The sequence below is a fragment of the Diplotaxodon limnothrissa genome, linkage group LG2, assembly GCF_057381915.1.
Source record: "Diplotaxodon limnothrissa isolate DT_005_m linkage group LG2, D_limnothrissa_male_GT1.1, whole genome shotgun sequence".
NCBI classification, from domain to species: Eukaryota; Metazoa; Chordata; class Actinopteri; order Cichliformes; family Cichlidae; genus Diplotaxodon; species Diplotaxodon limnothrissa.
The window spans coordinates 29424777-29451239 of record NC_140597.1 but is presented as its reverse complement, the minus strand read 5'-3'; the positions used below and the strand labels follow the sequence as shown (position 1 = coordinate 29451239).

The 26463-nt window shown below is 40.0% G+C and overlaps 1 protein-coding gene across 1 annotated transcript; it reads right to left on the bottom strand.

Moving 5' to 3' along the window:
* Positions 1-743: 743 nt before the first annotated feature.
* On the bottom strand, positions 744-26463 carry nr3c1 (nuclear receptor subfamily 3, group C, member 1 (glucocorticoid receptor)). Its single transcript, XM_085361939.1, has 9 exons — positions 26170-26463; positions 24486-25693; positions 11020-11168; positions 10678-10794; positions 10318-10596; positions 8746-8890; positions 6252-6382; positions 5619-5776; positions 744-3720 (listed from the first exon to the last, which is right to left on the bottom strand). The coding sequence occupies exons 2-9, from the start codon at positions 25691-25693 to the stop codon at positions 3568-3570; spliced, it is 2340 nt and encodes a 779-aa protein (XP_085218065.1). The 5' UTR covers positions 26170-26463; the 3' UTR covers positions 744-3567.

The window sequence follows — 26463 nt, the reverse complement described above, 5'->3', positions numbered from 1 at the left end:
AGAGAAAGCATATACCAGTGAAAGATGATCTGCCCTTGATAATTCTCAAAAGTTAATGTCTGCATATGTTTTTATACAAAATAGATTTTCAAATAATATTTGGGTAGTGCAATTTTTTTTTCTCTTTTTCTTATTTTTATTTAAGATTCAAGCTGGTTGATTACTTTCACAACCAGTTTGCGTGTGAAATAGACTGACTCCTATCCTATTCACAGTATTACACAATCCGACCAAAGCCTCCACGTTAGAGGAAAAAGAAACAAAAAGAACTGTACATTTGTCCTGTCTGCACTTGCTTTGGTCACCTTGTAGTCAAACATCTAACAGGCTGTTGTTTGTGCAATCTGGGTGGACTGATTATGGTTTCCTGAATATCCTGAAAAGCTGGCCTGCAGAGATCAAAGTCAGTCCCCTGTACGTAAATAGCTTATATAGGAAAGAAATGAAGGAAAACAAGAAGTAATGTAATGTTATGCTATGATGATGGTGTTTCTATTGCATATTCAGATGTCCTCCTCAAAAATGTACACACAAGACATTTTTGAGCAAGAAGAGGCAAGTGTGCGATTTTTATCTCTCTCTTTTTATTTATTTATTTATTTATTTATTTATTTATTTATATATATATATATATATATATATATATATATATATATATATATATATATATATATATATATATATATATCTATCTATCTATCTATCTATCTATCTATCTCTCTCTCTCTCTCTCTCTATCTATATCTCTGTGTGTATATATACCTGTTTAAATGAAGGAGCAGCAGCAGTAGAGACTTGGCTACACTGAATGTGAAAGTAACCCAAGATGATTTCCAAATATCTGAAACAAACCTCTCAGAAAAATGATAAGCATCTGTTGTCTGAGCCTCAGTGAGAGTGATGCTGGTGGCAGCAGAGTCATTAAATTATTCTCATATATTTAATTTTTTATCTTTGTTTGTGGGGGTGGGGGAGAAAGGAATAAACATAAAAAAAAAAAAAACACCAAAAGAGACATCTGGGGAATCCAAACTTGTTTTTGGTTTTTAGTGTCAAAACGGAGCACAGACAGCTAAATGCTGTGTGAATCAGACAGTTTAAATAACCTGAGAATGGGGGAGAAAGTTCTTTTAGACTTGTCGTGGGGGATAGATCAGCCACTGGACAATTTTACATTTTTCCATATTTAAATACTCAAGTGAAATAAATGAATTCCTCTTTTAAGGGTCACATTCATGTAAAACATAAAAAAAGGGGTTAGGAAACACGGCCGGCTGACTGGTGAAAATTCCCACTTAGACCCCACAAACACACACGTGTGTTTATACATCTGTGTTACATATAAAACTCAGTTATCTCTTACAACAATCCAGTGTCCTGAAGTGCAGATAACTCAGGACTTCCCCCCCTCTATTTAAGACAAATTTATAAGCTTCAAAGTTTGGGCTCATTTCCGCTTCTCATACAATACTGACCGACTTTCAGCATCACTGAAAACAGACAAAACAGGAGTTTGGCACTGAAACAGTTCCCAGAGAATAAAAAGGATCCATTTTGCCTGCTTCCCCAAAGCAGCAACGCTACACTCGGACTGTGACAGGACTCTATGAGGTGACTGGTTTTTTTTTTTAAAATGCCGGGACTCGTCCACAATGGCAAACAAACAAACATACGAAGAACACAAGCAGATGCTGGACACGTTGTCTAGGGAGGGGACGATGCCTGAGCCGAACTGCTCGATACACAAGCCGTCTATCATACAGACTGTTCGTTCTCAAAGGAATACTCTGACATTTTGACCAGTATTCTGTAAAATGTCTCATATCCCTGCAATGAATATGAAGCTGCCGGCACAGAAAGAGTGTAGAGAGGGGAACATCTGGCATGGTTTCATTTAAAAACAATAAGACTGCCAGGACCTTTAACACCTCATTAATACCAGTTAGATTGTGTTTCTTTAGTTTATACAAAAAACTAATAAAAAAGCCAGAAATACCAAACCAGCTTTAAACTCCAGCTTCACATTCACTGTACAGATATGACAGCGGGATAGCTGCATTCCCACAAAATGTCCAGCTATTCCTTTAATGAATACAATAATACATGAGCTTTTAATTAAAATTTAAAAAATAAAAAAAATAAAAAATCCAAAGCAGAAGCTTATTGAGAGAGCTCATCTTTACCAAACACACTTTGTAAAAAGAGCTTAAAAAGTGAAAGACAGGTGTTTCTCCTTCCACTTTGAGCCACATTAAAAACCACAGAAATTTCCTGATTAATCAAAAATGACATAAACTTGCAAACACAATAAGAATAAGCCCTCTCTCTTGTGATTGGTAGACGCAGATATCCATCCAACTGTTAGACTACCGGTGAAGGAGCGCGGACTAAAACGAGCACAAAATGGGCTACTTCCTAAAAAAAAAAAAAGCAGCTCTACTTTCCATCTAAAGTCAAACAGGAAAGACAATTTAAACAGTCTTTCTTCACAGCCTTTTAAAGCCTTAAGCAGAGTACAAAGTGCTCAAATCGCACCTAAAGACTCCCGTGTATGTGTGTGTGTGCAGGAGGAAGCAGGCTCTGAGCGTTGTTTAACAATAAGGATCATTTCTACACGTGAGCGATGGACTGAGCTGCCACTTCTAAAGATAACATACAGCCACTGGAAAATCAAAAAGGAAAACTCGAAAGAAGTATAAAAAGTACAATCAACATACGATGAAGGTAGACCATGACGGGATAAAGAGTACGGTCGGAAGAAAAATGGCTAAGTGATCATTGAAGCAAAAAAGGCACATGTTTTTTTTTCCCTTTTATAATAAAAGACGTGTGTAAACCTGGAAGAGGTCAGCTTGTGAAAGAAATAATCCTTAGAACGATGGATGTCTCTTAACAGTCCCATAGATTTGTTTTGTATTTTCCAAAGTTAATTAGCAAAACCAAAAAAAAAGAAAAGCCACTAAATACGCTTTTTAAATGACTATAAAACACACTCTCCCCCCATGTGACTGATAAAACATTTTGTTACAACCTCCTATAAAAACTAAAAGTGGAACATACAGTCTAAAAGCCTACCGACGAGCATGTTAAGCTTCGCTACCCTCTTGGGTAACATCAACCTGGGTAATTGTAGAAACTGTCATAATTTGAAAATGTAGAAAATACTATCAGAACCTGTACATAGATATTTGTTCAATCTATTTTAGATAACGTTCTGAATTTGAAGGTAAGAAACCTGAGATGACGTTGATGTTAGTCTAGTTCTTCTGTGATTATCTTTTATCTTACAAACAAGTCCTAATCATTGTTACACACTACATCCTACACTGTTCAACAAAACCAAACCTCTTGTGCTTGCCGTTTCTACACAAACATCTCCGCCCTCTCCCATCAGACCCGTGAGCCACTACACAAGAGTTGCATACGTGCTCCCAAAATACATCATCCGCGCCTGGGATCCTCAAGTCTTCTGGGGTTGGGGTAAGGGTGGTGAGGTGAGATTATGTGGTGGGACTTTTTTTCTTTTTTTTTTTTTTTTTAAGGCATTGTGTCTGTTACGGGGGTGAGTCATCTCTGGTGGAAGAGCAGAGGTTTGACGCTCCCAGCCTTGAATTTTGGCAACTGGTTGCTGATGATCTCTGCCAGCATCTCTGGGAACTCCACGCTCAGGGATTTATTCACAAAGGTGTAGAAGCAGAAACTCAGCAGACCACCGACCATCTGGAGAGAACGCAAGAGGAGGAAACATCAGAACGTGATTAACATAAAACACATGCAAGTGTTTCCTGAATAATGGTTTAAAACTATGAGTGGCATTTTAAACAGTCCATCAAATATACAAATATTTCCAGCGAGCAACAAAAACTGGCTTGAAAACATTTAAGTCAAAGTTACAGTACAGCTGCTGCTCTCATGTAATTCAATTAACATACACAGAAATACAGCCTGAACTCTTTCTTGTCATTTTCTTAAGTAGTTTGTTCTGTTCTCTGTCAAGATGATCCCTCCCTTATCCACTTTGTGGGGAGGACAATCCATGCCTAATAGAAAACCACAATGGAACACCATCTTTTATGCTTTTACTACACTGGCAGTGTGTTTTTAGATTAGACTGAAAACTGGTGCCAATCTGATGCTTTCTAGATAGTAGTGTGATCACCATACTTTTCTGCTTTTTATTATCCCATCAACAACACTAGCTATAAGTGCCCAGCGTGTTTTACAGGTGGCCTATTTCTTAAGGACATGAGTGTCAGATACCACTGATTGACTGTACATACTTATCCACCTTAAAATATTAAGGCAAACATTTCAGCTAACAGCTCTTTGGGAATCACCTTGTTGGTACAAAAATACTATGTTACTATTATTAATAAAATATTATTTTACAATTAATACTGTTCTGTGTTATGTTTGACATCTTTTAAGTAAAGAAATGGGAACAAATTATGTGTTTTTGGAGCAGGCTGCTAGTAACAAACTGCTTAAAACCCCCATAATTTAAAATGTGTTATTTGTAGACAACACCGATTCATTCCGCGTTTCACTTGTCTGTGTTAAGTGACATTCTTAACTTTCCTCTGAAAGTTGTACGAGGAGTGAAAGTGAATGAAAAAGCAGCCAATGTCCAAAAAACAAAAAAAAAAACCTTTGAAAAGCCTGTAGTGTTACTGCTCAAGACCAATTTAGAAATTACAAAAAAGTCCATCTTCTTTTAAGCAAAACATAAAGAAATGAGGGATGGATCAAGACTTGTGCACAGTACCCTACACTGGCTGATGATGCTACATGCAAACCTACAAAAACTGCACCAGCAATGTGTAGCTTTGATGGTGGGTTCACCAGTTTCACTTCGAGTATTAAATGAGCCTTTTTGTAGTCTTTTTTTTTTAAGGTCCTGATTGCATTCTCAGACAATTTTTGTGCCGGTATGTTAGCCCTCCACTAGCTTACTCCTTGCTTCTAAAGCCATATCCCTTTCACACAGCTGCTTCTGGTTCACATTCAGCAATCTGATAAAGTAGGTTGAGTTCCTCCTAGATTGGATATTTGGTTTCTGAGTCTTTCGTTAACTTCTGGCATCGTGTTAGCAGAGGTGCCAGAGCAGGTGATCACTGATAAGTGACGGGCGATGTGATCGGCTCGGGCTGCTGGCTTTTTATGCACAGTTTCCAGCTGAGAGTCAAAAGCCAGACACTGTTCGTTAATACTGTCTAAAGTTTATTTTCTCCTATCTTTTCTGTAAGTGGCGGTCCATCTGCACTGGGGGTTAGTTCCAGTTTGTTCCCCACAAAAAGGTGCTTCTAGTTTATTATGAACCTCAGTGAGTGTCTTTGATATATCACACTCTCTTAATTGTCGACATTAAGCAACTGAGCAAACCCTCCACAGATAGTTTCTGATCAATTTTGCTGCACTTTAGGAAGTACTATCAAATCTGTACTTCTCTGTTTTGTATCACTGAAACAAGTCTCCCTCAAATCTCTCTGCACTTTAAAATGATTAATCTGATTAGTCACAGATAACAGACCATTGTTTAAGGATTTAGGGACTGCAGATGGTCAATAACGACTTGCTGGCACGGATAGGTTTTGGGATCATGTGCTCAGTCTTTGTACCTCATGCATGGAATCCAGCAACTTGGTGAGCTGATAGAATCGCTGCCAGTTCTGGCTGGAGTTCTCCTCACGCTTCACAATGGCTTTTCCTAGCTCCTTGATATACGACATGCGAATCTCATCAAACACTGCTTGGCTCTTCAGGCCGTCCTTTGGCACTGTGGGAGAGGAGGACACTCAATGTCACCATCTTGGAAATAAAATCAGGGGAGTGTGCCTCACTTTTACTGCCCGTGTCTCACGCTACAGCCATCACACTTCCAGGTTTAAACCGCAATCACGGAAGGGCATTTTAAACACCATTAACTACTTAAAACATCCATGCTGTGAAGGACACAAACAGCACCTAATGACTATCCAAATAGTCTACAAGGCAGAGATCTAGCTCTAAAGACTATATAAATGTGTTTAAGTATTAAATGTAGTCTGGCACCTTTAATTCTGCAGCACTAAATGATCACACACACCACAATGCAGTTTTGTAAACTTCTGTACTCAATTAAAACTACGTATTAGTTTAACTGAGAAAGTGCTGAGATGTGCCTTGTGCATCCATCAACATTGTCTATAGTATTGGATTGAGATAATGACTTTTGTAACATAGGTTCAGCTGCTCTCAGGTGGAAGTCTGACCTGTGCTGAGCAGCAGCAGGACCTTCATGCACAGGTACTCATCGTGGGAAACCTGCAGCCGAACAAACTCGCTGCAAATCTTCAGCATCTGCTCAAACTGGTCGGTCATGTAGGGCAGCTTCAGCCTCTCCCTGGTGGGTTCAGACAGAGACATTTCAGAATATTTCTCCTGTTGTGCTACCTGTAATATTTCTGTACATTTTATGTCCATGGTCATGATGTAGAAGGGTGAAAATCCATTTTTCCATTTAGTACAGATCATTACAGTGATCCATTTATATTGTGAGTTACACCAAAACATGAAAACCTCAAAAATAGGATATAGAATAAACTATCTGCTTCTATTAGATATTATTCTAAGGAAGGTATTTTAAAGGGGTAATCTCTGCTGAGGCTAGTGTCCTAACTTCCAGTTGATAAGTGATCCTCCTGTGCAGTGTCTTCTCGAACACATGTGCTGCCTCTACACCAAGCTTTGTGAAATACACCTGGGCAACGTTTGCGACATGTCGCTGACAAACAAACTTGAGGTTACTGGTCCTTTAACCTCGGTTCTCTGATAACATGATTGATGTTTATGGTGAATGCTCTAACAGCATTACCTATAAAATGAGGGTAGTTCAATATCACTCATCATTCAAGATGAGCCTCTCTTTATCTCTGCTACTCTCTCTTCTTTCAAGGTAAGACAGCTCACAGTGGAGTACAGTGACACTTAACTTATAAATCCCGGCAATGATTGACTTCAATACAATTTCATCTTGTATAAACAGAGCCCAGGAGGTGTCATTCCCCTAAAGGAATGAGCACAATGACACACAGGTAGCTGCAGTCCTTTGCTAGTTAACTTACATAATCCGGTGAGAGAGCCACTGTTTAGTAACAGGCTTGCCAACATGGGGTTAGCCCATGAAGCAAACAACTGATCCTCATGTGCAAGGCTTAAGGCACCAGTATTCCCCCCACATTTGATGCTTCGCACGCCACTGCAACGTCGTCATGCAGTCGCTTCTATTTATGTCTGCTGTCAAGGTGAAGGAAGCTACCACAGCACTCTCCCGAATCATAAGTGCCCACACTCAGAAGATAACGCCACATCAACGCCAGTATAGGAAGGGAAGAAGTTTAAACCAGAATCAAAGACTTTACAGTCCCAGAAAGTCTCACAACACACCAACGTGCTAGCAGCATAACCGCCGTGTTACAGGGGCCATGGTGAGCATAAAAACAAGCATTAACCCTAACAGGCTTGGATGTCTAAGTTAACATGATCCCACACCTGGCTGTATGGCGAGGACTAGACGGTGACTGTCAGAGAGGAGCCATGATGGCATCTGATGATGAAGGTATTCAGCTGGACAGTTAAGGCTTCAAGTTGAAAAGGAAAAAATTGTATCACCCGAGTATAGTTGGTGAGTGCTTGTTCACAGTTGGTAGCTAGGTGAAATTTGTTGCAAAGAGGTTGCTGCACCAAAAACCTCCTTGTGATTGTTCTGGCTGAAAGCTGTCGCCAGCATGGTAGATTCCAACTTGTGTGCAAACAAAAGCCAACTATTAGCTAAGTAGTAGGGGCTTGTGTAATATACTTGGATATTTATATTGAGCCATTTGTATATATTGGAGCTCTGTTTACGGACAAATCTGCATCTTTCATACAAACTACAGGTGACCGTGGCAATCAAATCGTGGTTTTTAGTGCAGTGCTGTATATCTCCTTCACTGCCAGCAACTTCCAGTGACCAATTCCCCACTGGTTTAGGAATATGCTTCTTTTTTCCCCCCTTTACTACCGTTGGTTACCAGATCTCTAGGTCTGTGTAACTGGTACAGTTAAACAGTCAGCTGAGAGAGGCCTTCTGGGTAAAATAGGAAAAGAAACTTAAATGACATCTGATACTGAGCTATCCTCATTTATAGGGAAGCAGCATGATTTTGTCTCCAGTACTGTTTGGGTAGATTAAAAAAGAGGGTATGAAGACAATACTAAGACAGCGTTCCCCATGGCGGGACAACAAACAAATGTTTGAAAGAGATTATTTTTGGCAAATTATGACAAAAGACAGGCAGCAAATGAGGTTTGTTTGGAGCTGACTAACAACAGAAAACACACCCTCGTCAGATATTAATTATGATCATGCTAATTTTAAGCTTCTGATTAGGGGGAGAAAAATGAAAAGCAAAAGGCCTATTATAGCCCTAAGCACGATAGCTCTGACAACGGCTCACTGCTCTCAGATTCTATAAGAAGGATCAGACACAGATTACTAGTAAGAGCAGGCAGACACAGTTTGAATGTTGGTAGATGGGACACACAGCAGAGAGCTGCTCTGATACACTTCAACAAGCAGATGTTTGTGCTTGAGTCACCTGGTCATCTATGTTTTTACTTTAACAATCCCGACAGCAGTGACACATTATTTCACTTATTTTAAATATACACCGGTCTAGTCGTCCTTTAGGTATCAGACGATTTAGAATGCTTAGCAATACTTACTCATTGATGACGAGGTCTGGCGCAAAGCAGAGCATGTTGCCGTTGCACTGCTGGTAAGACCTCCAGCCCAAACTAAAAGTCATGAGGAAGAGCCAGGAGTACTGCAGCAGAGTCATCTGGTCATCCAGGTGCAGGTTCCTGAAACCTGAGGGGAAGGACGTGGAAATACCTCAACTGGTTTTCAAAGCAGTCACGATATAAAATAATTACATTCATTTTCCAGAGGTGGTCTGTGGTTTACAAGTAAAATGCTAAACAACTGTTTGCACAGACTTTAAAGAGGCATCACTGTTGGCGAACACACAAGACTATGCTTAACACGGAAAACACCCAGAGTGACATTTGCTTCAGAAAGACAATAGCAACCAGTGAAGCTGTGGTTAATACCACAAACATGATATTTCTGCATTAGCATGTAAAACAACAAAGAAGCTTCTCCTCATAACATAGCTTAAAATGTTAATAAAGGACATAGTGGAACTGTCATTAAAAACAGGTATTTTGGAAACTACACTGAAATAAACTACATGGAGTTACAGAACATGAAGTCCTCGTTACAAAGAAGAATCTACATTTGAGAGTTTGGCAGTACAAACAAACCGCAAAGACAACAGTTCGCAGAGATGTGGAAAAAGTGATAAGGTCAGATGAGTCATCTGTCACTATATTCTCTGAAGGTGGGCGAGTGTACGTGTGGTGCACGCCAAGAGAAGGGCACAGTAGGGTTGTGCAGATGGTCAAAGTGACTGATGATAGCTCGCCAATCAAGGCCATTTTAGCTCATTTTCCCTTTCATGCATTAAAATACCATTAATATGATGTTCAGCATAAATCTACTTATTTCAACTAATTAGGCTAAAATGAAATGTTGATGTGTAGACATCTCTTCATGCTGAAGTGAGAAACAAACTCATAGATGTGCGTGTTTCTCTCTCATTTGTTGCATACTGATTTGGTGTATGTGGGCCACTCGCTGTACTTTAATGGAGGGTGGATCGCACTATCCTAACCTCTACCCTAACCCTTAACCTCCTCTGTGGGATCCCACAGGGTGACAATCAGACCGTCGAGCAAAGAGGCCAGCCCTACAGAACAAACCTAAATGCTTGACTGCAACAGTTCTGGGATTTGCTGGTTCTGTTTAGCTGTTGGGGGCATTTTTGCTGTTGTGGTTTGGTTCCATTTGTTCCCTTAGTGGGCACAAATCAATAAAATGTTCTTCTAAGTGTTTGTCTTTTCACCGTAATTAACACCAGTTGAACACCAGTGGGAGGTTTTGTAGCAACATGTCAAACATGCCAGACTCTTTACCACCATCATCGAAACACCCAAAAATGGAATATCTTTGGGAGAAACGATGATCTATCCCCCGAGTAGCATTACAGAGACTTGAAGCTGTCCTGCTTCAATTCAGTTTTATTTATATAGCGCCAAATCACAACAGTCGCCTCAAGGCGCCTCAAGGTGTTGGTGACGACACCTTGCTAAGACCCTTCAACTTATCACCTGTCTTTACTATTTATACTTTACAAATTCCCCACCATAAGCTTAATCACACCAAGCACCACTAACCTGGCAGGGCCTTGGCCCACTTGACGGCAGAGATGACCTGTCGGCCTCCAAGCCTGTTGAGGGTGGTCATGAGGCGGGTGGAGTTGTCGGGCAGGGTGCTGTCGTAGCCAGCGTAGATGGTGTCTGGCTCTATCGCCTTCAGCAGGGATAACATTGTTGGAACGAGCTGAGGCATGCACTTGGGTACGAGGGAGCGGGTCTCAACTGGCGGTGAAGGTGTAACCTCTGGTGGGTTGCTCTGCTGGACGCCCTTTAACCGATTCTTCTTTAATTTGCGAGCTTCGGGAGACATAACAGGGGTGAACAGTTGCAAATAAAACAACTCAAAGCATCTGAAATATCCATGCGGGTGCTGCATACCTTCCAGATTCATGCCTGCCATCAGACACTTTCGGAATCGGCAGGCTGGGCAGTTCTTCCTCCTGATTTTGTCTATTATGCAGTCATTCCTCCCTGCACACAGGTAATTATGTTGCCCTGCAGCACACAGAAGAGAAGATCCATGTGTTATTTACCTTAAATGTTAAGGCAAACACTGCAGGCTAAATCTAATGAGGTGTTTCATGGTCTTTTAAAACATTAAGGCATCAACTTTAACATTATAACCCCTGTATTTGAGCTAACATGAGAGGCAAACACTAGTAATTACTGTGTAACAGGAGGCAATAAATACACAAATGATGATATTTTAGGGTGTTGCACCTTCTACTGCTCTCTTGAAGAAGACTTTGCAGCTGCCGCAGGTGAGAACGCCATAGTGGCAGCCCGAAGCCTCATCAGAGCACACCAGGCAGATTTTATGAGTCCCGCTCTTTCCTTGTGTGGAGGATGTAGCGGTGCTCCCTTCCTGCCTGGAGATAGAATTGGAAGAAGCAGCATTTTTATTTATTTATTTATTTTTTAATAAAACACAATTTCTCACACACAGTGACATCTCGCTAATGTAATTTTACTGCATGCCAAAAGTGTTTAAACTGATTCAAATCAAACAGCTGCAAAACACAATCAAATTCATGTAAAATTCACAAACTGCGTGTTTACACAGTGCTATTTATGCAGCCTTGTCCTATCCAGAATTGAGCTGTAGTTCATATTTATAACTCTGTGCTGAAGCTTTGAAGCAAATAAAAAACAATTTACATATATATATACACACACTCTAGTGACTATTTTTGTAAACTCTGGTTTGATCTCAGCATCTTGAGTGAAGAAAACTTTAAAGTCCCAGCCCTTAAAACCTAAATTATCTCAACATCTGCGGTCACATCCTAAATCCGGTGGTTTTCATCAAACAGCCCTTCTTCCTGTGATTGAACCGCAAACATTTCCAGACCCGGTCAATACTGGTTAAGAATGCACTTGCTCAAAACCGCCACTAGAGGACTTTGCTGCATTCATGAACTTTTCTAACCCAATGGCCACAGCAATGACAACGCCCACACTGAGAGGATATGCAGCCTGAGACGTGCAATAACCGTTTCTGTCCATATGTTTACACATCTGCTGCTGCAATGAAAACTATTGTATTTGACAACAGCTTCTCCTGAACACCATCACTGCACACAACAAAACACTTATTGAGGTTATTGGCAGAGGACTCAAGTTCACTTTTTGTTATACAACATGAGGGTATTAAGATGAAAGCAGGCATTCATGCACTTTCAATGGACAGCGCAGGACCGGAAAACCTGAGTAAAACATCAAAGCATCAAGTCCAGAAGCATTCATAAATCTTGTTACAAAAGAAAGGCAAGAAAACCAAAGAAGCACGAGATCTGTGAAAGCTAAGCTCCCCTGACAACACACTGTGGCCAATACATGTCAGTTTTCTATAATCTGTACAACTGTGTGATTGTTTCCGAGCTTTCATTTTCTCCGTCTTTCACCGCACTGTTTTCTTACACCTCAAACTCAAACCAGTGTTTACTTCCAAATCTCGTTTTAATTAGGAGAGCCGAATGCCGAAAAGTGGAGTGTTACGTAAACAACTCCCTTCTGGTCAGCTGTGAGCGGTGAACGCAGCTTAAAGAGAGTGAACACAGCCACTAAATTCACGAGTAAGCCAGGAAACCGGCATTTATGATTATTTTGAACTTAAAAACAAATGTTTTTAAGAGTAACACGAGCAGGATTTCAAAATGTTTGAGGTAGACTACGCAGAAAGAACATTATGATAAATGGGCATGGTGCAATAACAACTGTTTTTTAAGCCCTGAAAACCAGATTTATCGTCCCAGCTTAAAAAAAAAAACAATGCATCCCAGCTTAAGTAGGTGCATTACTTGTATAAATAAGAAACAATCAATCATTCATTTGCAACAGTTGAAAAGGGAAACAAGAAATTACCAGCAAATCCACATTCAACAAACCAAACAGTGGGGTAATGGTTTTGCAGTATGTTCCCACTCTCATTATCCATCAAAGTTACACCAAAGAAGTGACTACTAAGCCTAGAGATATTTATTTTTTAACTGATTTAAGGCTGATGTGGGCTGCACTTTAAAAGAAATATTAAAACTACATGCCCGTATTATAGCTCAGTATGTGTGATGACAGAGAGCAGAGCCTCCCTCATCCCTCCGTCTTTTCAAGTATTCACAAGAAAAACTAGTTCTGCTCAGTTATGCTTTAAATCAAAGGCATCACCTTGGTTGAAGGGTAATAGAGATGGCACTATTATCCTGTTATTCTTCAAATACTGCCTTAAACGCCAAACTGCTGTCAAATGACTAGGAATTGACCTTTTACGGTTTGCACTGGACCTTGTTTGTTTATTACTGAAAGGAGCTCCACTTTGCAAAAAGCGTTGCATTTTTCACCTGTTTGTACATTATCACATAATCCCTCTCATGTTATTAGCGTATTCTTCTTTGATTTTTATTCATACACATTTTGGACACTAAAATGGTTGCATAAAGTTTTTTATATTTTGGATAACATGATTACCATTTACGTATCAGCAATACATTTGTATTGTTTTGATGATGTTCCCTTTTAATCTGCCAATACAAATATTTAAAATAGTCACATTTATGTAGCAGCTGATATTCACTGCTTTCCAGATCAAGGGTCCAAAATACTGAGGATCCAAAATGTTTCAACATTTTAATTAAAGTAACTCTTGACAGCAGGAATGAGGTGTTAGTGCTGATATGATGTGTCGGGCTATTTCCATATTTGACATTGCATATTACCAAACATCTCCACTTTGGTCTGATCGGTCCAAAGGACACTGCTCCAGAAGTCTTATGTTTTGCTAGATGCATCTTTGTGAACCTAAGCTGTGCAGCCATGTCATTTGTCAAGAGGAGTTTTCTCCTGAAACCCTTCCAAACAAGCCATGCATGTTCAGTCTTGTTATAATTTTACTGTCATGAACTTCCACTTTTAATATGTCAAATGGCTCTAGATGGCTAAAGAAAATGGTAGCTCTTGGGTTTTTTGCAGTTTCTTTGAGCATTGCACTGTCTGACCATGTGCTGAATTTGCAGGGATTTCCACTCTTGGGAATATGGTTGCACTGTGTTAATGCACACCTGAATGTTCCTTATCAGCAAACTGCCTGAAGGTCTGCTTTTATAGGGATTGTCACACTTGACAAGTACATCTGATTAGCAACGTCTGGCTGCTACAAACTGTCTTAATTCATATGAAAACGATAAAACTGTAGTTAATTTTTAAGACGGGATCTGGAGGTGGCATTAGCAAGTTCTCTCTTTGCAATAAAGTCCTGTAACAACATCCAGGACACATCATGTCTTCTCAACCATAACTTCTTGATGTACTGTCAGGATGCAAAAACTACACTGCTCTGCTTCCAAAACAAACTTTGCAAATAATCTTTTAGTTTCGATTTGTCTTGTATTTTGAGAAACAAAACTAATAACAGTGGGACCTGAAATTTTGCAGAAATCCTATTAAGGTGGATTGCTCCACTGGAATTTTTCTCAATTCAATCCTAAATGGTTGGATTTGAGGGACTTGATGACTGACGTGGAATAACCTTTGCATTCATTTGGGATCCCAAAGTGAGCCAACAGAAAGTTATGTTATTTTCTAGTGCTGCTCACTTTGCCCTCTCTGCAGTTCTTCCAAACTAACACAAACAAGCCAAGGTCGGGGTATGTCCTTGACCTTGACTGGTTTTAACTTCACTGAACTTTGGTTTATATTTATACACTAACATCACCTGAGAGGGACGGTTGCACCATCTCTACTTTAACAACAAGATCAATTTGCCAACCATGTAATAAAAAGAAAATGTGACTTCATGATGCATTCAAGTGCGCATTGTAAACCCCAAAATTCATCCTGTAATGACCACGCATCTTTTTACACTTTATACCCAGAGCACAACTCATAGCCTACCAAAGTTAAGGTGACCCTAGTTAAGTAAACAATATTTTCACATTACCACTGAATCAAATGTGAAAATGATTGTTAATCCTCAACAATTTCCAAAATGTTTTACTCACTCTGCCTTTTCCAGTGCATTGTTTAAAAGTTTAACCTTTAGCACTTTTCAGTAATAACAGCTTGTGGCTGCTTTCAACAAAAGCTCTAACCTAAGCACAAAGAAAAAACAAAAACAATAAGCAGAAACTCTTAACAGATGTATAAATATGTATGCAAATATTCAGAAGAATGCCTCCAAATAACAATGCTATCGTTTCACCCCTGCTGGATGTGTTAAGAAGCTACGGTTTGCCAAAATGTGTCCTGTAACAAAGTTATTAGGTGATAATACGTCGCTATTATATTTGCAGCCTGTTCCAAGCTTTAGAGTTTAACACAATGCTTCAGTGTGGCTATACCAACACACTATACTGTAGAAAAATATAAAGAACCAAATATAAAGCCAGGATGCTTTGAACAACAATGCTATATACAGTTTTTTCCCATATTAAGCTAAAAATCAAATCAATATTTTCTGCTCTCTCCCTTTAAAACATCACCAGTTCTCCACACAGGCTGAACTACAGCTTTACTGAGGCCTATAGATCTGAGAGGTCATGGCTGTGTGGGGGAAATACCATCTGCTGCACAGTTCGCTGTTGTACTTGTCACTGAAGATAATGTTTCATGATTCGGGTCTATGTTTGAGGTTTGTGCCACAGCATTTTGGATCACTTATAAGGCCTCTGGATCGTACTGCATGATGGGTAAAAATAAAATAAGACCACGAAGCCCCCAAATGAGAGTGTAGTGGCCTGCACGATGGGCGGTGGCTGCTAATGAGTCTAGACTGATGATGATGATGTCAGAGGGTTTGTCCTTGACTGGTCCACTGAGATGGTGTCAGCAGAGCAGCTTTACTAGAAGGCTTTGGACTACTGGCTTAAATCCAATTACTGCTGCTGGTAAATGCTTGCAAGAACGACAACAATGTAACCCCGAAGAGAAGTTGTGGCTGTCTATGACACTCAAAATCTCATTGTGAAATCAGCTGATGAAACTGAACTTCACCATAATATGAGCTGCAAATCTGTCTTTGTGGATTGTCAGATGCAAACCACTCAAAGCTGCAAGGCAATGTGGGGAGACCAAATTTCCTCTTTCTGAAACCATCTGCTGAAGTGCGTGCTCACAATCAACAGGAAGTTCTTGCATTCCCTCTGAGTGTACTCTCGGTCAGAGCTCAGATGCAGAACAAAGGCAGAGACACCCTGAGTGGGGGCTCGCCTTCAACACGAGCAGCGCTGAGAAAGTTAGCTGCTTAGGAGCGCAATCAATGAGCCTGGGCGTTAAGCAGGCAACACACTTGTGCTAACGCAGGTGTCCCAATGCCCTGCTTAACAATTCATAATCCCCTTTAAGCTGCGTGCATCACAAGGAACTTGGCAGCCCCCTACTCTCTATACTCCACTGTCTGCCCATTCAGATTATCAGTTATTCTTCTTTTGCAGATGATAAATCATTTGAAGCTTTTCTTACACATATTTTTCTCAATCAAACTACTTGACCTACTTTATAACCAACCACTGCAAATGAGTCATCGCACTGAAAAGATTATGACCAATCATTTTACTGGATTTGTCAGCCTCACTTGTGATGGTTGCTTTATTTTACTGGCAATTGCAGCTACAAATATGGATTAACATCATCCCACAAACATCTCATCTTCATCAGACGTTTGGAGCAGAGCCGGTAGAAGTACTTTATATTTTATTGTGATTTTATTTGTACTGCGATTTTAATGGAAAGCACTTTGGTGTACTTCGGTCTTAAAAATGTGCTATATAAATAAATTTTGATTTGATTTGAAGTGTATGAGGAAGTACACCACTGAAATATAGAGGAGAACTGGTTTGTGCACTCTGAATCGTTCTCATATGCAGAACAATTAAAGAGGTTTTATGAGTGAGTGACAGGATTTTTTTTTTCTTTCTGGGCTAGACGTTTCAAAAATATCTATGATGTATGGTGTCTAATAATAACAGTATGTCTTTATACATACTGGTGCTACGCCTTTACTCAATGAGGCACGCTGTCAAGGTACAGTGAACACGTGAAAAAGCATACTATTTCGGTTTTTACATCTACATCAAGTTTTCTCATGGCTGTTGCTTTGTTTCATCATACAGGCACTCTGGATTGTCCCTCTGTGTCACTGTCCACAAAGGGCCACTGTCTTCCTCTTCGTGCTAAATCGGTTTCAATAACAGTGGCAGTTTGTAGCCCAAAGCAGCAACTACTGCTTGGCTTCGAGCACCAGAAGAGGAAATTAGACTCAACTCGCTGCTAAGCATAGGAAGAACAACCCCCTAGGATCCGAGTTTCCATACAAGTTTCCATAATAGAAGCTGTTCGTACGTGTAGGTGGGAGGTAACTTCCTGGCTGAATGAATTGGATACTGTAATACCTTTAACTGGGTATTACTGGATGTGGGAGGATCCCATTCCCAAAAGTTTGACTTGCTGACTCAACAACTTCACTGAAAGGAAAAAAAACAACAACAACAACAAAAAAAAGCACATAATGCACAGAGTTAACCTAGCTGTATCCTCTTATCCTCAATATGGGGAGTTTCTGTAAGCCTATTCAGCATCAAAACTCAACAAAGAGTAAATATAGAAAAAGCAGCACTGTGGTTACAGGGGAATGCAGTAATAACGTGAAAGAGACTGGAATGGCTGGCATTTGATCTGGTGCATTCACTCGGCGCCAGATGTGGGGAGGCGGGAGAGAAAGTAGGTCAGAGGAGTGAGAGCTTCACGGCTGTGCTCTGCGGTCTGCCTTCCTGCCTCGGTGCTCATGACACACCCACATACATGCGCGCACCTACACATTCATGAATAATACACATAGTCAACAGAAAGAAATGTCACGCACACACACACACACACAAGAAGAAGCGATACACAGCAGTTGAAAGCTTCTGCTGACGGTCATGGTCTCTGCCCTTGACTGCAGGAAGTAAAAGCAGGGGACAGAGGGAGAAAGAGGGAGCGAGAGGTAGAGGACGGCTGAGCGAGTAGAGGGGTGTGCCGCGGCAAGACTGTGCAGTGAACTGGGACTCTGACCAAAGATTACTTTCTAAACACAGAGTTAAGGCACAGAGGTTAGTATAGGCTTACAAGCAGGTTTTATTTAAATACACACAGTTATATATAAATTAATGACTGACCACAAATAACTCAAGTATCAAACCAGCTTTTAAACCACAGCTGGCACTCATGACACCAGTTTTAGTTCACCAATACAACTTAAACACACTTTCTAACTTCAGATTGAGGCCCACCACTGCTGCAACGGTTTGATAAGGATCTCACTAGCTGAACAGGTCTCTGCAGTGTCTTATAAACACTGTAGCTATCATAATACACAGCCCTGAGGGCAGGAATCATACCAACATTTTGATCGGAAGAGCACTGCCTAAAATGTTCACATAGAAGCTTTAGCTGTTTGTTTCTTTTTAATGCATGATAAAACATTAAACAAAGGCATTTTCTGTGGAAGAGAAGAAGCTCCTTCAAAGCAGCACCTGTGTTGAATCAAAATATTTTCAAGAGATTTACTCTCCCGAGTTTCATTCAGCTGTGAGTCATAGTCAGTTTCCACAGTAGACTCAGTATTCCCACATGTGAAATTCTCTGGAGAGTTACCACGTTAGTGAGATCACCGTCTCGTCCAGGCACTGCTTCATTCGCCCCCATCTTGACTGCACACGAGCTCAGAGTCAGAAGGTCAGATTCACTAAACGCTGCCTGTGCAGCGTCATCAAGTCAGGTGGTTAACCCTGCAACCCAAACATTTGTGACTTTGTAACAAATGCAACCCAAACATTTGTGACTTTGTAACAAATGTTTGGGTTGCAGTAACAAGACATTTGTTGTTACTATAACAACACATTTGTTACTCTGTAACAAATGATTTCTTTTTAATTAGTTAATGCACCAAATGTGTTCTCAAATCACTTGTTTGAAAGAAAATCTCAGACTCCACTAGAGTATCATGCAGAAAAATGCAGCCAATCCCCATGGCTGCTCCAGAAAAGTAAAGTGTGGCTTTTTTGGCCAAAAAAATAACTTAAACGAGGGATCCATTACGAAAATATTTGCTTTAACTTTCCAGAGAATCTACTTAATAAACAGAAAAACTGAGCTAAAGGAATTGCTTGAGCGGAAACTTGAATTTAAGGCCTTTTATATGTGTGAAAACCTAACTCATAAATCATCCAAATGCACACATAAAGTGAAAAGCAGATGCTGAAGCTACACAAGACAACTCTAAGTGACAACGGCTCTATTCAATGAATCAGTTTCATTACGCCTGCAAACAAAGTTCCTTGAATAAATGCACAAATCTACAAATACTAATCTGCAGCATGCACCAACAACAACAAAATGATAGACAATATGATTATGCTACAAAAACTAGAGCTCATCTTTATCCTACAACAAGACAAGATAATGTCAAAGCACAAAGTACAAATCAATATTTTAATGATGCGTCTGTTGTTTTGGTTAACAAAAATATTAATTATCTTTAGTCCAGTGTATTTGCCTTAGTGGGAGCAGCACACCAACCCAATGAAAACCCCTGAGATCCCAATAAGCCAAAGGGGAAAACTAATTAAACACAAAATATTTACATTATTATTTTTAAGGTAGTTTAAATTATGTGCCGTTGTTTAGCTTCAGTGCAGTCTGAGAGCCTTTTTCACCATTTTCTCTCTTCCATTGCCATGTGTGTCAGCACAGAAGATACCATTACTCAAATTGATGACTGCCTACTCTAAAACCAAAGATGGATTAACAATGACAATCCCAAATGTCTTTAAGTACCCGTGTTAAAAAGATCTTGTGTCTGAATGTTCTTTAAGCTCTAGAATAACCTCAAAACTCGCTGAGATACACCCCGCAAAAAGTAAATCTCCAGAAACCACTGCGGCACAACTTTGGAAAATGACCAGAAGACTATAAGTAACAGCTTAAGTGGTATTTATGGTATTTGGCTATCCAGAGTGACGGACTGGTTATGCAACTCTACACAGATGTGCTTCTGTGTAGTCCGATTAAAAAAAAAAAAAAAAAAAAAAAAAAAAAGCAGCACACAGCCCAATGGGGATGACCCTCCACAAAGGATAAATCCTGCTTGGTTAAGAAGTTCTTCTGAACATGTGAGGAAAGTTCAACTGATACAGGGAGAAGTGCCAAACAAATTGAGAAAAAAAACACCATGAAAAGTAGAGGTGGGAATCACCATACATCCCACGATATGATATTATTGCAATTTTTTAAAATATTTTGCGATATTCAGATTCTGTACGTCAAGGTAAACTTTATCAATATTCATTTTATCTAATATCAAAGTCTCACACTCAGTCTTTCTCTCATTTCAGTCAGTTTTACTGTTGACAAACTGAACGGTTTGTATTACAGTCTAGTCCAACTTAACTGAATGCAACCATCTGGTACAATTATAGCTATTCTGAACTATGAAATTTATGATAACTATGCAGCCCATTCAGCAACTGAAGAATTTGAAAGTAAATTAAAACAAAATATAATTTTACATTAAATAAAAAAAGTTTTAAACTTAATTAAAATAAAACATGTCTTAAATTAAAATAAGTAAACTGTCATGTTTATTGCTGCCAAAAAAAAAGTTAAACACATTTGGACAGTGAAGGAATGTCAGGATTCTTGCTCAGAAAAAGGAGCTGATCAACATGCTCTGAAGTCAGAGCATGTTCCATTCCACAAAAACTTTTTTGTAACAAAATATTGATTTCTGCTGTCCCTGTATCGATACATTATTAGCAAACAAAATATCACGATACTACACAGTATCGATTTTTTCCCCCACCCCTAATGAAAAGCAGAGGTAGTGACTGCAGTGGACAGTTTTCATCTTTTTTAACATTCTCTTTTACTTTACTACAATCCTGTTCTTTGTATAATAAAGCTGTGTTCCATCTGAAGGGAAGTCTGAAATCCTGAGTTCCCTGTCGTACTTTTCAGCTGGAACACCCCCTCAAATCGGACTTCCTACTTGTAAAGTTGGAGCGGTTCCACCAACCCCAACTTTAGTATCAACGTTGGCAAAAATGAAAGCAATAGTAAAGTAGTAGAAAAGCAGTAAAACTATAGAGCTTGTAATGTGTACTAGCGCTGTTGTGCATTTGTGGCTTACAAAATAAGCCATACACTGAATACCAACCAGACTTTATTTGTAAATGAGCAACGGTGATGTTCTGAAGTGCAAAAAACCAAAACTAAACAGAAATTTGCTGTACACCAAGTACTGCTAATGAGTGCTCTACCATACGCTATCGAGCAAAACAAATGCTCTTTTCTGACTTGACTCTGATTTTCTGAGATGAGAGCTAAGCTAAACTACCAATAACCACATGAACATGAAGACAACTATCCCACAGACCAGCTGTCTGTGACACTGCCCCGTGGTAAAAGTATAGACAGCTGCAACAAGTAGAAAACTGTCTGCAAACCTATGCCCAGAATTTGCACAGAACAATCTCACAATCATGCCAGTGTCTTTAGTTATCTTTGGAACTTGCATGTTAACAAGGCATAAGGTTTCCTTTCCCCTACATCTATATTTTTATGGTTTCATAAAAGGCTGAAGAAGCACTCAGAAAAAATAAGGTGGATTATTATCTATTGAAGGAATATATTTATACCAGTTCCATCGATCCATCACGTCTGGTGGTCAAAACTAGGCATGACATGATGAGGGTGTGTATTTCCCAAAATAAACAAAGCTCCACATTTCTTAAAGTGACACATTCGCATTCTTGATTAACTGCAAACAGGTTATCTACGAGTCAGTTCATCATACTATAATACAACGTGATGCACGGAATTCACAGCGGACGTTTGAAACTAATGGACAATGGACTCATGTTAGGAGTCCTGCACAGAGAAACCCAGCAAAAATCTACTGTGTGTGCTATTTATAAAATGTGCCATTTCAGGTCGGTCACTCAGTGTCACGCAATGCCCTCTGAGCCACAATTTTAGAAGGAAGCAGCAGTGGCATTGCAGCGTGAGAAGTTTTCTACCTAATGCAAACTGCCGGGTGACCACACAATCAAAACACAGCCCAGTGCTCAGTTCATTTCAAGCCAGTAAATGTAACACAACCAGAGTCAAACAAACACCACACAAAAATTACTCATACACACAGACTCAGACACTAATAAGATAGTCATGAAACAGCCAGAGGTGCACACAAAATCATTTCGCCTCACACCACACGGACAGGCATAATCCCATGCCTAAACACACCTTTACTGTTCACAAAGACAGGACGATTAGAGGCTCAAGTGAAATGAAGCTGAGGTGTATCTCATGTCTGAACTCATCTGTTCCTGCTCACCAAGCAGTGTGACAGCTGTGGAGATGGCACCATGCATCATTTGCACAATACAAACACAACCACATCGGTGGCTGTGCTGACAGGGTGCACCAAGTTTTAAGCTGATCACTCCCATATCAGATACTGAATCAAACAGGCGTGAATGTAAAAGAGATGCAAATAAAGCAGACAGTTAGACTCTCTGACACACCTCTGTTTGCATGTCAGCCTCGGAGCTGAAATCATAAAATATCTGCAGGGCAGCAAAGTAACTACAAAACAAAATATGCTTTGTAGGGCCATGTGCACTGCAAACACTGTGATTCCTATTAGCCAGAATGCAAGCTCACTGGAAATAAATCACAGGAACAGAAGGTGTCTTTCCTACCCCCCTCACTTCTCCTTACACAGAAATAATTTGATTATTATATTACGGGCTCAAATAATCTGTTTAGACCATGATCCTACTTATCTGTCCTCAGGTTTATTTTAGCACAAAACAGCTGGAAGAGCTACTAAAAATGACTCATTGAACTCCCTGACTGGGTAACCTTACTCTTATAATAGAAAACAAAAGAGATAGTGGGATTAGGACATAAAAACAACAAATCAGAAAACAGTTGATCACAGAGTGGAAGTGAAACAAGCTATAGAGACTCATACTGACACTCTTGTCAAGGAAAACAAAAGGATGGCCTGTCTGATTCGAATATAAGTGGAATTCCCCGAGCCTTTAACAGCACATCCTTCCTTTAGATCTCAGCACTTACTGCTTCTGGTGCAGCCACATCCTGTGGCGACCATCAGTCTGCCTCACAAAGCAGGATTAGTAGGTTAACTATCTTAGAGGTTAAACCATGCTGAACCAAAACAAGTCAAACAAAAAACGTCTAATTGTATGAGTCACCAATTCTACAGAATAAGGAAACAGAGAAACAAAACCCATTGTAAATGTTACATATCATATTGTTATTTCTCATATCTGTATTTTTATTTAAATACAAACACCATATTGTAATATGGTTGTAATATGATTTTTTATGTATTTAGAGATAAATAAAAAAAGGCTTAAAATAAATTGCAGAAATAAAGAAAGAACTTCCTCAAATGTCTCACTGTGGGTATAAAAATAGACCGTCTCTTATCGTTGCAAAAAAAAAAAAAAAAAGCAGGAAGTTGTACTGATCAGGAACTATAATAAAACTGCAGCAGTGGTGCTACTTTGATGTACACCATCCACCTAAACATCAGTCAACAGCAAAACTTTAATTTAGAAATTTTTTTTAGCTGAAAACCCACAAATAATAGAAACTAACTAAAATACAGGGAAGAAATAAAGATTACAGACTGAAAAAGATGCAGGTCAAAACTCAATACAGCGACTCTTTCTATAGCAATTCACATATTTTCTTGATTGCTGATCCAATTCTATACAACTGCATTATTTTCACCTGTAACGCATTTACTTCTGTTCTTGGTATTGAAAAGTAAGCGTTTTACTTTGCTGACCCTTACTTTTTGAAGCTGATTTTCCTCCCAGGGATCAATAGTGTCAATGTAATGTGTTTAACAAATAAAAGTTTACTAAATGCTTTAATTACCCAGCATTTTATTTGATAAAGGTAGACGTGAGTAGCTGCTTGTGTGAAGTCAAAGTGAAACAGTCTGGGCTGACACCAATATCTGATAACCATTTTGTAAGACTGGTTTACCAGAGTTGCCAAAGTCCGATCTGAAAGCAGATAACAAAGTCTACCAAAGTTGAGACATAAACAAGACGAGTACAACTGAAACTAACAGTCAAATCACATGAAAATAAAAACAGCAACCGAATTTCAAACACAACTTTCTTAATCACAAGCAGCATTTACCAAAAAAAAAAAAGAAAAGAAAAGAAAAGAAAAAGAAAGAAAGAAAGAAAGAAAGAAAAAAAAGTCTCATAAACAAGCTATGAATATCCACCAAGGGGGTGCAAGGCTTCTGCAAGTAAGATCAAATCTGAGATGCAAACCCCCACTAACACTCTGAGTCAACTAACCGAGAAAAAAACCCCCCAAAAAAAAAAAAACACCCAATTAAAAAAAACAAGAATTTCAGCAAAGGATCTTGAGTATTTGTGGGCAAGTCAGCTCATGACCAGGCTGACTTCTGAAGACCACAGACCTGCTGCTAAAATGCAGTCTAACACTGCTGCAGTGGTATTTCAGCACTAAATACTAAATTTCTCTAGATGATATATATGATAAAAACAAGGCATTTTTGGCTTAAAACATAAAAGATAGTGGTTATTCAGGCATACTGAAATGAAGGGTGATAGGACACAGCTGATGTCGACAGTTGTTACCTGGTAAAGCTGGTGGGGTAGGAGGGGGAACTTGAGAACCCCTCACCAGCCCTCTGGACTAATGAGTTGTTACCAATACCCTGGCCTCGGTTCCAGATCCCACCGATGGTCGTTACTGGGAGAAACAGGCTGGAAACTGGCTTCTGCTCATTCTGCAGCGGAGTATCACTGCTCAGTGTGTTCACACCAAAGTGGTAGGTCTGTCCTCCTGAAGTGCTGACCCCACAGACTGAGATGGCGTTAGTCCCAGCCATGTCTCCAGAAGCCGTGCCGCTAATTTGGCAATAACTCTGTCCTCCAGAGGTCTTCTCCTGTTTAACCACACCTGGGGTGCAGAGCTGGATGAAGTCTGCATCTTTTTCTTTTTTCACCATTGCAGACAAAGTGGTTGTAGGGGATAGTGAAGTAGTTGTGGATATGGTAGGGCTGGATAGATCTGGACTGGTCACACTGTTGCCATTAAGGGCAACAGGCACTGCCCCAGTCGTGTTACTGCTGTCAACTACAGCAGGTTTTATGTCCCTCTCGGATGTCACTCCAAGCAAAGAATCATCTGCAAGAGAAGACAAAAAAGCATCATCCCCTACATAAAAATCTGAAGGGGACCCAGAGAGGTCAAAGTCCTGCAGCAGATCCAGAGTGTTGTCACTGAACAACTTTTGGTTCACGTCCATATCTTTCCCAATGGGCTCAAAGGCATTATCAAGGTCAATTGGGTCCTGCTCTCCTTTATCCAAGGAGAAATCCTCCGTTTTCAAAGGGAAGAAGTTGGGATCTGATCCCCCAATTAGCGAATCCATGGAGGACTGGGTGATGTCTGCCATACTGGCATCCAACTGGGACAAATTTTCTGATAAGGTTTGATGACCAAAAGTCGTCTGCGTCTGAAGTAACTGCTGGTGCTGGGGTCTCTGATCTTTGGTCAATCCCCGGGGCTGTGGACTGTCGATCAACGAGCCTACGGTGGCAGTGACAGAGGCAGAGGTGAGCTCCTCAGGAAGGGTGTTGTTGTTGAGGCCGTTGGGCACCTGTCCTGGCTGCATCAAAGAGCTGGATGGAAGAACGACAGAGGCGGGAGAGGTGACAGACATGGCACTGTGAGGAGCTACTCTCAACAGACCTCCCTCCTCGGGGCTTTCAGTATAGACCAGTTTGCTTAAATGGTCATCTCTTCTGTATGCTATCTTCTTCACTCCACCTTTATCCATCTTTAGAGGGGAGAGGAGACAGACAGCGATAAGATACAGAGTGCAAACACAGATAAATGTGCAGAAATGCTACGGAGTTGGATAATAACACATGCACAGAGCAGGTAACTCCAGTTATGTACAAGACCAGAGGAAAGTTGCCTGATCGCGCCTGATACTCAACGAACTGCAACCGCTAACTACGCTAGCTATTAGCACAATATTGACATGAATGCACACATCTCGACCTCTTATCCACTGCAATTAAAGCAAACACACACCTCGCGAATTAGACTACACACTGTATGCAGAGACTGGTAAAGTTAAGACAAGTTTAAGATTTCCCAGCGGTAGCTTCTTGCTAACTGTTGACATGCTAGGTAGCAATAGGCTAAAGTCGTTGACACTAATATTAGCCTTCAAGCTAACGCAGTCCTTACAACGGCTGCTTTAGCATTAACTGAACCAACTAAATGTGAATAATGTATCGTATTTACCCTTGAAATGAGTGGTTGCAGATATCTGTCCACAGGTCGCCTGTCAACATTGTTTTGGTTGATACACCCTGATTGAGTCTGCTAACATTACTCCTGTCGCGGCGTATCGTCTCTACATTCCGACATCAAATGATACAACACACCCAGCCTCGGCGTTTTTTCAGCCGCCCAAATCAATCTAGCTGTAGATTTGCATGCAAAAGGTGAGATTGGTAACTACACTGATTGCCAGCTATCCCTTAGGAAAGTAGGCGCTAACCTCTAAGAAAAACATACAAAATGGAGAACTGGAAG